Here is a 14129-nt window from a genome sequence, read left to right on the forward strand (position 1 = left end):
TGTACATCCAGTGTACAGAGTCTCAGGTTCTATCCCGGAACAGACAAGCACCAGGACCTGATTTGGATGCAGGAAGCAGCAGATGAGACTTAGGGGCCATGTACTTAGCCTAAATTTAGCTTGAGGGGCCATCATTTCAAGCAGCAAGGAACAACCCCCTCCTTCAATCTCCACTGTTGGGAGAGGGTGGTCATTTCCCTAGGAACAAAACCAGGAAGTACTCAAGTATAATTAGCAGGAACTAGGAATATTGTTAGCGCTTTATGGCTTGCAGCTTGGGTTGGGGCTCATGAAAAGGATTACACTGAAGGCTTAAACTAAGTGGGATTATTCCTAGTACTTACCAGGGCTTTTTATTATTTTGCATGTTTGTTGTACTACTTGCCTCTGATGCCATATTGAGCTTTCGAACAGTTTTAAGCCCTCAGCACCTAGCAATCCCTGATTAGCACTTTAATATTTACCTCCCCCCTTTTCAAATGTTTACAAATGACAAATGGCATTATCCCTGAGGCCCCAAACAACTATAAAATGTGGAGGTTTTACTATAACAGTATAAGGCACAGTGCCTTAAAGTAGCTATCTCTATAGATATTGAAATGAATTACTGAAATTGGCAGTTTAAGTGGCCAACTTGGTTTAGACAGGGCCCTCTGGAGGAGCCAAAACTTTGGAGAAAGGAGGGGGCATTTCAAAGAGGAGCAGAAGTGTTTCTTCTGTACGTGTACCTCCTTGTGTTCACCAACTGTGGAATCCCTAGTTACTGTAAGCATATCTGGAGGTTGGGGGATAGAGGGCTATCTATAGGGATTAGGTTGCTAATTTTCCATTTGTAGCCCAAGTTTTCCCACAGACAGATGGAAATCTCATCCTAGAGCCTCTCTATACAACCAGACTCCCAATGCACACAGTCTTGCCTCGTGGTCCAGCCCAGTACAGCCCCTACAACTCCGGCAAGTGATCAAAGGACTGCTGAGACTTTGAAAGTCCAGAACCTCTTCTCTCCTAAGTGCTCACCAGAGTTAACATCTCCCGCCCCGCTCCTGGGCTCCGCCCCTCTCCCCTCTCCGAGGTCCTGGCGGGCTTACCCTGGAGGGGGCGGCCCCAGCAGCAACGCTCGGACGGGCGGAGCTCTGGCCCGGGCGGTGCTGCGGCTGCAGCGTCCAGCTGTCGGACCGAACTCCAGCCGTGCAGACTGCGGGAGCGGCGCGAGCCCTTCCTACATCGGGGCCCACCCCCACAACTCTGCGGGTAAGTCCTGCTTTCCGCACCCAACTTTGTTGCCTGTCAAGCCTCGAGTCCTGTGGCGCTAGCAGGAGCTACGCTTGTAGTTGCTGTGTATTCGGGGGGAGGTGAAGGATTGGGAACAGCCGCCTCCAACAGTTTGCAAGTTCCCAACTTCCCCCAAAATGACCAGAGTGCATTGCTCCCAGAGTTGACAGAACTCTGGGGTTTCGCTAACTAAACTTGCCGAGATCTCCGGAGGACAGGGGCTCCAACTTCGCCGCCCCTCCCCCATCTCTCGGAGCTCCGGCAGTTCCGGATACTTTCCCTCCATCTTTCAAGTATCCTTGGCTCCCTAAAAGCCCTTCCCTTCGGGCCCGCCTCCTCGTCGTTACCCGCAGGGCCCCACGATCCCCGGGCTGCACACTCCCTGCGGGGCCACCGTGTCCCCCGCCGCCCGGAGACTTGCCCCGGCCGCCCGGCTGCAGGAGAAGGGGCGAGGCCGGCGGCGGTCCGAAGCCCGGCGGGCGGGGCCGGGAAGGGGAGGTGTAGGGGGCCGGACGGGGCGGAGCAGGCGGCCTTTGCGGCCGGCGCTGGGGCGGAGAGTTTGCGCCGGTCCCTGGGCCTGAGCTCCGGCTCGGGCTGGGGCGCCTGCGATGTCTCAAGATGGCGGAGCTGGGCGAATTAAAGGTACCGGCCCCCTCCCCCAGCCCCAGCAGGACTCGCTCGGCTGCCCGCCGAGGCGGGGAGGCGACCAGGCTGGGCGCAGCGGGCGACGTGGCAGGGACTGGATGCAGGGATGCGCGGGCAGCAGCCGCGAGAAGGGGCTGCGGCGGCGCCCCGGGGGCGGGGCCGCAGGGCAGATGCAGGGGTGGGGCGGAGGGGGAATTGTAGCCTGGAGGGCCGAGGCACAGGGGGCGGGGACGCGGGCCGTAGCCGCTTTTAGTGGTAGGTAGTTGCTGGGTACAGTCAGGCGGGGAAAAGCTGCTCTAGAGGCGTAGGGGTGAGTCCATCAGGCCCAGAGATATGGCAGTGAGGGGGAGACGTAGGGATGGGACCCGAGGACCAAATGTTGGCTAGCTCTGGAGGACGTGAAGCTTAGGGTGGAGGCTCTGGGGCTGCTGTCGGCATCTGAGCCTTGGGAAGTACTGGTAGGCTGCTGAGACGTAAGGAGGCGGGGCTGTACAGGAGCGTACCTTAAGAGCTGAGGCTGGAGCATCCTGGAGGCTGAGGGTAAGGAACTGTCTTAATGAGGTGCTGTCGTTGGGAGAGGTAGAGAAGTGTGAACCATTGGACAGAAAAATAAGTTATAGAGCCAATAGAGAAATACAAACACGTAGGAGGAGCTAAGGATGGAAAGGTAGAGGGACAGTGTTTTCATCACATTCCTGAAAAGGAGCTCAAGAGGGAGAGAACTTGGGAGACTAATGGTCTGCCGGTGACTAGGTCTTCTAGACATTCACAGAAGGGAGCCCTGGAAGGAGAGAGGTCCCCTACACCTCCCCAGCCCAAACACAGTCTTCAGGGAACTACACCTGAAGCTATCCCACAGAACCTTAGGTCATTCTCCCCCCCCCCCCCTTCTGGCTTAGCACCATCCTTGTCCTGGACAAGCTTGAGTTCTAGCCACTGGACCATCCACCTTTAAGCACTTACTTCTGTGCTCATGGACCCCGTTCCCAGTCTCTTGGGGTCTCTGTTGAGAAGTTTGCCTTGGTTTTCACCCTGGTGGCTATGTATACCATCTATGAGGGAAAGAAGCAAGATAGTAGTTCCAGACTGTTTGGTTTCAGACCCCAAGACAGGGGACTGAGGTGCACATTTTACATATCAAAGTGGACAGGGCCTCCAAGTTTTCTCAGCATCCCTCAGTCCCTACCTGGCATACCATGCTTCCAACCCTGAACTTTCCAGCTCAGAGGCTGGGCTGCCCTACCCCCAAGGCTCTTTCCTATATAATCCAGACATTTTGTGTTTTCTCCCCCTACACCCCCCCCCCCCACCCGTGGCGACTCCCTTGGGGAAGCTTCCCAATAAACCTGCCTTTAATCTAATCTACTCTGGTTTGAATTGGCTCATTTCACTGACAGAGAAGTAACCTATCACTGACAAATGGAGTAAATCTGGCCACTTACCTAGACTTTTGAATTTACCTTTCTCCCCTACAAATTTTGGTAGCTTCCTTTTAGTAAACAGGAATAAAGGAGTGTGAGTGTGTAAATAATGTAAAAGGTGGGGATGATGGTGGTGGTGGTGGTGGTGGTGGTGATGGTGATGACGACGACAATGACGACGATGGAGTGTTGAACTCTGACGATAAACGTTACAGTTCAGAACTATGGGGAGAACAGGGATGGACTGAGGTGACTGGGAGGGTGGCAGTGGATTGCAATCCTCTTGCCAGCTGGCCTCTTTCTCATGGGGCTGTCTGCCCTGAATCCTCCTTCCTTGTGTCCTATCTTTTTCCCTGGAGCCTAGGGCTCTGAGAGTCTGAGCCTAAGAGACAATAATCTGCTTAAGGGAATGTCTGTATTAGGGCTAGGGATGGGGCTCGGTGGTCCTCGTGTGTTGAGCTGGTCAGTCAGGTCAGCTACTCAGGTCAGTACACTAGCTTTAGGACGCCTTTCAGCACTGGGGATGGAGGGGAGAGGCACTGCCCCCCTGTAGCTCAGCTGTCATGTCACCAGCAGACAGCCATTTTTTGAAGCCAGATCATTTCTGTGCTCTTCTCCGCAGCACATGGTGATGAGTTTCCGGGTGTCTGAGCTCCAGGTGCTCCTTGGCTTCGCTGGCAGGAACAAGAGTGGGCGGAAGCACGAATTGCTGGCCAAGGCCCTGCACCTCCTCAAGTCTAGCTGCGCCCCCAGCGTCCAGATGAAGATCAAAGAACTTTACCGCAGGCGCTTTCCCCGGAAGACCCTGGGGCCTTCCGATCTCTCTTTGCTCTCTTTGCCCCCTGGCACCTCTCCTGTAGGCTCCCCCAGCCCCCTTGCTTCCATTCCTCCCACCCTCCTGACCCCTGGCACCTTGCTGGGCCCTAAGCGTGAGGTGGACATGCACCCTCCTCTGCCCCAGCCTGTGCACCCTGACGTCACCATGAAACCACTGCCCTTCTACGAAGTCTACGGAGAGCTCATCCGGCCCACCACCCTTGGTATGGCTGACTGGTCTCTCAGGCTTTCTGGATTCTGGTTCAGGCTGGAATTTTTCCTATTAGGTTTTACTCTTGAAGGATCAGCAGTGTGGGATGGAAGCAAGTAGCTTCTCAGGCAGGGGCTTGGGAATGACGGTGCCTTTGTGTCCACAGCGTCCACCTCCAGTCAGAGGTTTGAGGAAGCCCACTTTACCTTTGCACTCACTCCCCAGCAGCTGCAGCAGATTCTCACATCCAGGTACACCCATCCCCGCCTTGTCCCTGCCGACTCTCCTCTCTGTGCCCCAGGCTTGCTTCTGCTCTGAACTGCTCTTACTTTGCGCAGGGAGGTTCTGCCAGGAGCCAAGTGCGATTATACCATACAAGTGCAGCTCAGGTGAGTTGCTCCTTATCCAGGGTGGGTGCTAAATAGGTAGATGGCATCCTCCCCCCCCACCCCGCCCCCAGCCCCAGTCCACTCTGGCCCATGACTCCTCAGGATGCTGATGGCTACAGATATCTATGGCTAGTTTTTCTTTTTTCTGGAGTTCCCTGCTCAGTTCTCGATTCACATCAGAAAACTGCCACTTAACCCCCCATTCGTCTGTCCTTTCTCCCCAGGTTCTGTCTCTGTGAGACCAGCTGCCCCCAGGAGGACTATTTCCCCCCTAACCTCTTTGTCAAGGTTAATGGGAAACTCTGCCCCCTGCCGGTAGGTAAAGAGTCTCTCCCTTTGGCAAGGAATAAATATTAAGTAAAAACCTCTTATGAAAAGACATGCTTAGGACAGTGCCTGGCACGTAGTAGTTGCTCAATTTATTGATGAAATCAATACAATCTAGCGATAATTAAAATAGGGCTGACTAGTTTTTGTCAGAACCCAGTAGAGGGACACTAGTTTACTATGAAAAGACCTCTAAAAGGTGATATTAGATGAAGTGGACCCATGGGACCCAGTGACTGGGTTCCTTCCCACTTTCACTCCCTTACACCAGCCCTACCAGGGCCCTTGTTTTTCAGCGGATCCTGATTCCTTTGCTCCTGGGTGAGCTGGCCATCCTCCAGAGAGTAATCTGAGACAGGAGTTCTGTTGTTAGAGTTGAACCTCTCCCAGCGCTCTCTCTCCACTAACAAATCCCTCCTTTCCTCAGGGTTACCTCCCTCCAACCAAGAATGGAGCTGAGCCCAAGAGGCCTAGTCGTCCAATCAACATCACACCCCTGGCTCGTCTCTCAGCCACTGTTCCCAACACCATAGTGGTTAACTGGTCATCTGAGTTTGGACGGGTGAGCATTGCTGAAGCCGAAAGGCTGTAGAGGCTGCAGGGGGCCATCTAGTTTTGAGTTGGGGATTCATCTTGCTCTTAGGTCTCTGTGCTAAAGGCCACTGTCTCTGGTCTCTGTGAGACAAAGGCCATCTCGAAAGAGGAGGCGTGGGAAGCAGAAACTGATGCTCCCTCTCCCTTCCCCAAGTAGAATTACTCCTTGTCTGTGTACCTGGTGAGGCAGTTGACTGCAGGGACCCTGCTACAAAAGCTCAGAGCCAAGGGTATCCGGAATCCAGACCATTCCCGAGCACTGAGTGAGTAACAGTCCTTTCCTCCTTCTACTTTGAGCTCAGGCTTTCTCAGGAACAGCTCTTGCATATGGTCTCCCTGGTTTTCTCCTCAGTCTCAGCTGAGGAGTTAGACCCTCAGGCAGTGGGAAGAGCTTTGCATTGTGAATCACACAACAGTTTTGTATCTCACCCTCCTAAGATTCTAATCCCACCCTACTAAGACAGAGCTCTCTGTACCGAAGCCTGAAGTCCAATCCTCCCATCTGGATCGTCCCTAACGTAGCCCACATTTCACCTTGCGTTGTTTAAGCATCTTTAGGGATGTAGACATCTCTTCTCCACTCCTGTGACCCACCATGAGCCCCCAGACACTCTACCCAGCTGCCTGTCATCTGGGGCTGTCTGCTGCCAGGCTGCTTCCAGCCTCACTGACCCCTGGAAATGGCCCCATCCTTGTTTCAGTCAAGGAGAAATTGACTGCTGACCCCGACAGTGAAGTGGCTACTACAAGTCTCCGGGTGTCACTCATGTGCCCGGTGGGTACAAGGTGGGGGACAGGAAGTGGGAGGAGGGCTGGGATACATTCTGAAGAGGGTCCCTCAGGATACTAGAGGGAGGTTTGCTAGAGTGAACTCTCCTCTCCTCAGCTGGGGAAGATGCGCCTGACTGTCCCATGCCGCGCTCTCACCTGTGCCCACCTGCAGAGTTTCGATGCTGCCCTTTATCTACAGATGAATGAGAAAAAGCCAACATGGACGTGCCCTGTGTGTGACAAGAAGGCTCCCTATGAGTCACTGATTATTGATGGGTAGGGCTCTTCAGCTTCCCTCTGTTCTGGGACAGTCACTAAGTCCCAGCTTTCACTGTTTCCATCTCCTTTAGCCTCCACCATGTGCGTAACATTAAGGACGTGAGCACTCTGACTGCATTTTCTCAGTAGTCCCCCTGATAGCCCCACGACATAGGTGCCATCATGATAGATGGGGAAAGGGACTGAAGGTCACATTCGTAAGTGACAGGGCTGTGCATTGAATTGTTCCAAATGCATTGCTGACGACTACCAGACCTTCCTGCAGAGCATTGCAGTCAGGGCTCCTCCTCGTTTTTCCTATCACAAAAGCATTTATTAGGTCGACACAATAAGGGTGGTTTTTTGTTTGTTTGTTTTTGTTTTTGTTTTTTGAGATCCTGGATGGGCTTATATAACTAGTCTTCCACCCTAACCCTTAATAAGCAAGTTTTCTAGTCTTAGTCCCCTTCCACAGCTCTCTTACATACTTTCCCCCACAATGCCAGGGTTCAGACTCAGGGCCTGCATGCTAAGCAAGTGCTCTATTATTGAGCTGCAGTCCCAGCCTGTGCTGTCCTCCTATTCCAGCGTCAGTTCAGAGAGGTGCAGTGGGGTGGATAATGCAGACGAGGTGACTAAGGCATAGGAAGTGAGTCTCAGAACACTGAGTGCGCTTCCAGCCGTCTTCCAGCCAGGGTCGTGAATCGCCATGTCCTCCTCCCCTAGTTTATTCATGGAAATTCTTAATTCCTGTTCGGATTGTGATGAGATCCAGTTCATGGAAGATGGATCCTGGTGTCCAATGAAACCCAAGAAGGAGGCATCCGAGGTTTGCCCCCCACCAGGGTATGGGCTGGATGGTGAGTGACCCTCTGCTCTCCCATTGCACTCAGTCATGGGTGGCCCTTTTTCTGAGACAGCCTTCTGAACCACCCATAGGTCTCCAGTATAGCCCAGTCCAGGAGGGAAATCAGTCAGAGAATAAGAAGAGGGTTGAAGTCATTGACTTGACAATCGAAAGCTCATCAGATGAGGAAGATCTGCCCCCCACCAAGAAGCACTGCCCTGTTACCTCGGCTGCCATTCCAGCCCTTCCTGGAAGCAAAGGGTATGAGAAAAGGCTGCTTCTGTATCGGAGGGGGCAGATGTCAGAACTGCCTTTTGGCCACCGGGCAAGCTATGGGATGGGGAAGGGCAGGGACGATGGGACCTTGGGCAGCCGTGTTTGGCTGGTTTCTCCAGCTCTTTCTCCCCACTACAGAGCCCTGACCTCTGGTCACCAGCCGTCTTCGGTGCTGCGGAGCCCTGCAATGGGTACACTGGGCAGTGATTTCCTGTCTAGTCTCCCACTACATGAGTACCCACCTGCCTTCCCGCTGGGGGCTGACATCCAAGGTAGAACGCTGACCCTAAGGTGGAGGGGAGGGTCCTGCCCTCGTACCCTGTCCAGACCTGTTTCTTTGCAGAGCCCTAGGGACAGGGGGAATTTTTTTTTTTTTTTTCTTGTGGTGAAGGAGTCAGAAGGGGGTTGATTTTGATTTTTCTTTTCCTACCAGGTTTAGATTTATTTTCTTTCCTTCAGACTGAGAGTCAGGTAAGTGGTCATGTCTAGGAAGATGCAAGATCTCAGGAGAGTCCTTTTTGTAGACACTGATGATATGTTCTTCCCCTGCCCGGTTTCCTTAGGGATTTCACAGTGTCTTTCTGCGAGGGGAGAACATGGCACCTGTCTTCCTTACCCCTCGCCCCCATCACTTCATATTCACACCTGTGCCTTCCTAGCACCTCTCTTCCTGCTCACTCACCCCCGCATGCACTAGAACCTTCCCCAGTGGATGTTCCACACATTTCAGACACCCACAAGGCCCTGGATGTCAAAGGGGCTGTCCCAAGGCAAGGCACAGGAGAAGGGTCTTGGGGGAGTAAGGAAGAGTCAGGTCCTCAGCTTCTCTTCTCAAGAACATCATGGTCATGAGATCCGTGAGGGTTGGAACCCCGTGAAGTGGTTTTGAGGTGGGTGAGGTGCTGAGTCAAGATGACACGTCAAGCTGTCTCCTTTGTCCCTCCAGCACTACAGCCCTTCAGTTATCACTTCACTAGATGAGCAGGACACCCTTGGCCACTTCTTCCAATTCCGGGGAACCCCTCCCCACTTCCTGGGCCCACTGGCCCCCACATTGGGGAGCTCTCACCGCAGCGCCACTCCAGCACCCGCTCCTGGCCGTGTCAGCAGCATTGTGGCTCCTGGGAGTTCCTTGAGGGAAGGGCATGGAGGACCCCTGCCTTCCGGTCCCTCTTTGACTGGCTGTCGGTCAGACGTCATTTCCTTGGACTGAGTTATTTGGATTGCAAAATCAATTTCTACTGGCCCTAGCACTGAGCAGATACATTGTGGGTTCCCAACCCCTGGCTGCTCTGATCCCTCAGGGGTCATTGGTCAAAGGCCAGGCCAGATCTTCATGGACACCTGCTTTTGGCCTTATCACTGCCTAACAAGGCCAGTACTCAAAGGGTTAACATTTAACCTTTTGAAAAAGGACATTGGGGTCTGTTTTTGGAAGTGTTCTTTGATGTAGCACATTCCTTTGGGTAGGGTAACCTAGGCAGTGGGAGGCAGATGGAAGGGTAGGGGTTCCTCACCCTTCACCAGATCTTCAGCCTCTTGGGGAAAGGGCAGTTTCCTGCCCCCTCCCCCAGGACTCCTTTCCGTACCCAAACCCAAACATCTGTTCTTTTTCGTCCATTCCCTTCTCTTTGGCCATACTGTCAGGTGGCAGGTCAGAGATGGACAGACAACTCTATTTTGGGTTGCAGATTTCTTTTTTGTACATAAATAAGAAAACTCCAAATTATCCAAAGATGACTTCCCTTGCCTTTTACTTCCCAGTGTGACTCGAGGAGGAAACAAGGCCTTAGTTGTGATCCCCAGGGGCTCGGGAACAGGGCGTGGCCTGCCTACTGCCTGGGTCTCTCTATTTATATATTTAAGTTCACAATGTTTTTATGCTAAACAGTCAAGGGCCTAAGCTTCTAGTGACCTGTGCTCAGGCCTAGATTGTTCTTGCACCTTTTATGGGACATGGGGGCTCTGTTCTCCTTCCCAATACTCAGGCCCCTTCAGGGCCAAAGCCCTGTGATGTGATTTCACTTTTTATCCCCAGAGCTGTAGCAGAGTTCTCGCCTACAATAAAGGTTGTGAATGTTCTGTGAGCGTCATGGAGGGGAGAGATGTTGTACCTTGTTTTCCAGACCCATGGTTTGTGGGGCAGAGGGTCCATGTTCTATCCTTTCACTTAAAAAAAAAAAAGAACACTTAAAATGTTTATTACTGTGCATGCGGGCATGCGCGCCATGGGTGCATGTGAAAGTCAGAGGACAACTTTATGGAGTAGGACCTTTCCTTCCATCTTGAAAGAGATCGATCCCAGCTACTGGACTCAGGTCTCAGGTTGCCAGACCACCTCACCGGCTGCCTGCCTTCATTTGCTGGTCTGGGGTCCATGTGAGCTTCATTTTTACCTGGGAGGGAGTGGAGGCATTTACACAAGCATAGCCAAGAGCAGTTGCTCTCCCTTTGTCTCTTTGACGTCCCTAAGAACACCAGGCCATCCCGCACCGAGGCTGTGCTACCCACAAGTTGTTCCTTACCTTCATCTGCCCAGATGTTGCAGCCAGAGCTTGAGGGCAAACTTGGTTCCAGTGCTGACCCTTTCTTTGTCCTCTTCTGCTGTGGCTGGGGTTACTCGCATGAGCGTGGACACGGGCAGGACCAGAGGCTGGGTTCCTCCATCGTCCTTCAGTTCAGTTGTGCTGGATTATGACAGTGCCTAGGTTGTGCCTTGTAGCTTACAATGAACTTTAGTACATTGAGACATTTAATCCTCCCAACTATTGCAGAAGGCCAAGTGAGTGTTAATCCCTTAACAGAAGGGAAGCATTCAAGGAGGTTTAAGCAACTCTCCTGTGGGACAGTAAGGGCTCACTAAGTCAAGGTGTTCGATGTTATCTAGCTGGAGCAAAAACCCTTAACGTTTAGCGTCTTTGTTCTCAGAGGGTCTTTTGATTATCAGTAGACAAATCCCATTCCCTAAATCTCTTTCACAACATGAAATTACAAACTGTACCTTCCCATGCATGCTTATGTATATATGTTGCATGCTGAAAGCTAAAGGAAAAGTTCTCACCAGACAGAGAGTGGTAGGTCCTGGGAGAGCAGTCCAGGTGCCTTCGTCCCATCCTCTGTGGCAGCCACAGCCCCTGCTACATCTGGTCCCAGCCACATAAAGGCATTCACCTCATTTGGATTTACTTGGATCCTGGCCTGGGATTAGACATGTTGAGTCTTGACTTAGGTGAAGGGGCCACAGGTGGAGAGGAGACAGACAAGGGGCAGGGCAGCTTGTTGCTTGATTATCTCCCCTTGTTTTCTAATCACAGTCACAACCAGGTCATATGTCCTGTCTTCCCCTACTATCAGACCTACCTGGAGTTGCTCCTGTGACTCCCGGGAGATCACCAGGACATAGAGAATGAGGTGATGGTATTTGGGGAAACCCCAGCTCAGCCTAGGAGGGTAGGCAGACTGAAGAGAAAAACAAAACCAGTATAGCATATTGAGGAACTTAATCTCTTTGAGACTTTGTAATAGAACTTATGGAGACCATGCCAAAGGTCAAGGTGGTAGGTGACAGGTAAGGGACACATGAGTAAGAGCTATTATGGCTTGGGAGCTCCAGCCCATCCACACTTTTCCCAGTGCCCAAGGCAGACAAGGACTATACAATGGGCTTCAGAGGTTTTTCTGTCTCACCTCCCAAAACCCCAGAAGGACAGAAGAAAACTGATTCTGGGGCAGCTGTAGTCCACACTCTTCCCACAGCTCTCGAAGCCCACACTCCAGTATCTGGGAGTCAAAGGGAGCAGGTCAGAGTATCCAAAACTCAACCCTACCACATCCTTTTCTTTGTCCCTCTCTTCCTCAGCCCACACCCAAGGTGACTCCACTCAGGTCTCTTGGTTGGGTTCGTGGACTGTTTACCTCTTCATCAGGTTCCATGTGCCCGCCTGCAAGAGGAGTGGGCCCGATATGAACGGTTGTTGTCTCCAACTAGAAACCCCAGTCTCCAATGGGCAGAGGAAATTCGTTGTGAACAAAACCTTGGGCCACCACTGTATGAGACTACCCAGTAACATTGTGGGGGGAAAGGGCACCCATTTCCCATAGACCCTGTTCTTAGGTGCTCACCTGGAGGGACCCACAGATTGGGGGAAACACGGAGAGTACATGCCCTTCGGGTCAACAATACAGTCTGGTCACTGGATTGAAGAATGACTGCCACACCCAGCTCCACACCTCTATTTGTGGAGATCTCAGGCTGCTGGTCCAGAGCCCCAAAAGGGCAGAAAGGGGGTCTCTGACAAGAGGGGTTTGGTCGGGTTAAGACTTCTGGAACTTAGAAGATTAAGGCTGCCCACAGAGGGAGCTGGCCTGTCGCTGCCACCCCACCTCTACCCCAACCCTCCTCCACCCCAAACCCCTCCAAGTTGCCCTCACTTTCCCTGCTGGTTCCCAGTCCCGACCTGGATTGGAAGTCTCTCCGAAGCTCCCGGGAATGAAGTGCTAGAGAGGACCATCTGTCCTCGCTCTAAGCTGCAGTGCGTGTGCCACGGCCCGGGTTCCTGCCTGGCGCCCAGGAGGCTACACACACTCTGTGTGAAGCTCACAGACTCCAGGCGCCCGGCAAGGCGCAGCAGCAACCGTGCGGCAGCCATCGCGCAGCTCTGGTCACCGCTTGCTTGACGCCCTCTGGTGGCCCAGTGCAGTGAGGTGTGCAGCTTCCGGCCGGCCCACACAAGTCAGGTTTTCCAGACCCTCTGGGGAATTTAGATAATAACTTTTGGGGACAATCCCTGGGTGTAATGTTCATAAAGCACAAGCAAATCTTCCAGTTTCACACTTCCTTTAAAGTTATTTCTGACTTCTCTGTTTGGACAGTAATCCCCAGGCAGAATGATTCCTGGACTGGCGTGTTATTCCCCACCAGCCCAAGGTTGCTGTCACTTAAGCCTCTGTTCACCTCTCAGCAGGGAGCTCAAATTATGCTCCCACATCATACACCTAACAGGGTCTCATTTAACCCAGGCTAGCCACAAATGTGTGATTAGCCAAAACTGATGTTGGCCTTTTGACTAGCTGGCATCCACATCTCTGCGTCACATGCCCAGTTTGTCATGCATCCACACTTAGTAAGTGATGGCAAGCAGTTTGAAGGCAGATACAATCTTTTCTCTTTAAAAATAAATAATCCCATTTATTTATGTCAGTGTGGGGTATGCACTTGCCAGGACTGGTTGTGGAGGTCAGAGGAGTTGGTTTCCTTCTATAATGTGAGTCCAGGGGAACTTCAGGTCGTCACTGATTGGAATCAAGGCCTGCTCCACGAGATGGAACTTATGCCCAGTGCTTCCTGGGATGGCCAAGAACCTGGGACTAGGTAAGCCATGGACCTGGTGGGAAAACCAAATACTACGCTCTGCTAAAGGAATGTGGCAATAACATGACTACCGACAACATTCTGCTGCATTCTTAGGTTTATGTCCTGTTCAGTCACCATCAGAGAAGCTTCCTCCTGCAGTAGATAGGAACCAGTACAAGGACCCACAGCTAGACAGTGTGCAGAGAGTGAGAGACCTTGGAACACTCAGTCCTAAATGGGATTTCTGTATCAAACCTCTCCCCTTAGGGCTCAGAAAACTCTGGGGAAGAGGAGCTGGAAACATCATAGAGGTGGAGGGGGTGGGGGACACCAACCAAACAAGGCTGTCCGATACAACAGGTCTGGCACACACATAAACTCAGTTTATGGACGTCTACATGCATAGAACCTGCATGGGTCTAAGCCAGGTGGGGTCCCAGCACTGAGAATAGACACATAAGCCCCAAACAGAAGATATTTGACTTCCTCCCACAGCAGTCTTTGTCCTTCTGTACTGTGCATGTGTTAAGTGTTACAACTCATGAAATAGGCATGTTCTTTCGCAAATGGAATTGTTACTTAGGAAGAAATTTGAGAGACTGGGATGGTTCGCTTGGTAGCCTCCTGGGCGCCAAGTGCACATGGGCATTTGCACTTGGTCCCCAATTAATAGTACTATTTGGAAGGGTTAGGAAGTGTGGCCTTATTGGAGGATGTCACTGGGGTAGGCTTCAGGCTTCTGTGACCATGTCTTCATTCCACAATCTTGGGCTCTGATACCCTGGAACTGTAAGGCCAGATAAGGGTCTTCTCCAAGCTCTTTGGTCATAGTATTTTATCCTAATAGAGGAGTAATTAATTCAGGGGTGTTTCAACATGGGCTTGGCTGACTTAATTAGTGCTTTGTTATCACAAGTTAAGACAAGTTCTTACTCTACTGCCCACAAAA

At 52.1% G+C, this 14129-nt stretch overlaps 2 protein-coding genes and 1 long non-coding RNA gene across 5 annotated transcripts; 1 reads left to right on the forward strand and 2 right to left on the reverse strand.

Moving 5' to 3' along the window:
* Window positions 1-1091: 1091 nt before the first annotated feature.
* Pias3 (protein inhibitor of activated STAT, 3) lies at window positions 1092-10000 on the forward strand. Of its 3 annotated transcripts, none has more exons than XM_006232992.5 (14): window positions 1092-1251; window positions 3961-4378; window positions 4532-4616; window positions 4704-4754; window positions 4979-5069; window positions 5509-5643; window positions 5833-5938; window positions 6377-6450; window positions 6562-6722; window positions 7431-7564; window positions 7644-7812; window positions 7966-8099; window positions 8261-8298; window positions 8774-9909. In XM_006232992.5, exons 2-14 carry the CDS (start codon window positions 3964-3966, stop codon window positions 9038-9040), a joined length of 1860 nt encoding a protein of 619 aa, XP_006233054.1. In that variant the 5' UTR covers window positions 1092-1251; window positions 3961-3963; the 3' UTR covers window positions 9041-9909. The 3 variants fall into 3 exon arrangements, with proteins under 3 accessions (XP_006233054.1, XP_063138708.1, NP_113972.2); NM_031784.3 differs by lacking the exon at window positions 1092-1251 and adding an exon at window positions 1836-1914 and having other exon boundaries at window positions 8774-10000; XM_063282638.1 differs by lacking the exons at window positions 1092-1251; window positions 7966-8099; window positions 8261-8298; window positions 8774-9909 and adding an exon at window positions 1761-1914 and having other exon boundaries at window positions 7431-7533.
* On the reverse strand, window positions 1890-3495 carry LOC120100888 (uncharacterized). Its single transcript, XR_005501133.2, has 3 exons — window positions 3360-3495; window positions 2881-2969; window positions 1890-2481 (listed from the first exon to the last, which is right to left on the reverse strand). It is a non-coding gene; the product is annotated as an uncharacterized LOC120100888 (long non-coding RNA).
* Window positions 10001-10012: 12 nt separating the features above from the next.
* Nudt17 (nudix hydrolase 17) lies at window positions 10013-12505 on the reverse strand. Its single transcript, NM_001109340.1, has 8 exons — window positions 12285-12505; window positions 11950-12118; window positions 11743-11768; window positions 11515-11607; window positions 11188-11286; window positions 10889-11025; window positions 10353-10514; window positions 10013-10223 (listed from the first exon to the last, which is right to left on the reverse strand). The coding sequence occupies exons 1-7, from the start codon at window positions 12474-12476 to the stop codon at window positions 10355-10357; spliced, it is 876 nt and encodes a 291-aa protein (NP_001102810.1). The 5' UTR covers window positions 12477-12505; the 3' UTR covers window positions 10013-10223; window positions 10353-10354.
* Window positions 12506-14129: the final 1624 nt, after the last annotated feature.

This window comes from Rattus norvegicus, chromosome 2 (assembly GCF_036323735.1).
Source record: "Rattus norvegicus strain BN/NHsdMcwi chromosome 2, GRCr8, whole genome shotgun sequence".
Classification (NCBI taxonomy): domain Eukaryota; kingdom Metazoa; phylum Chordata; class Mammalia; order Rodentia; family Muridae; genus Rattus; species Rattus norvegicus.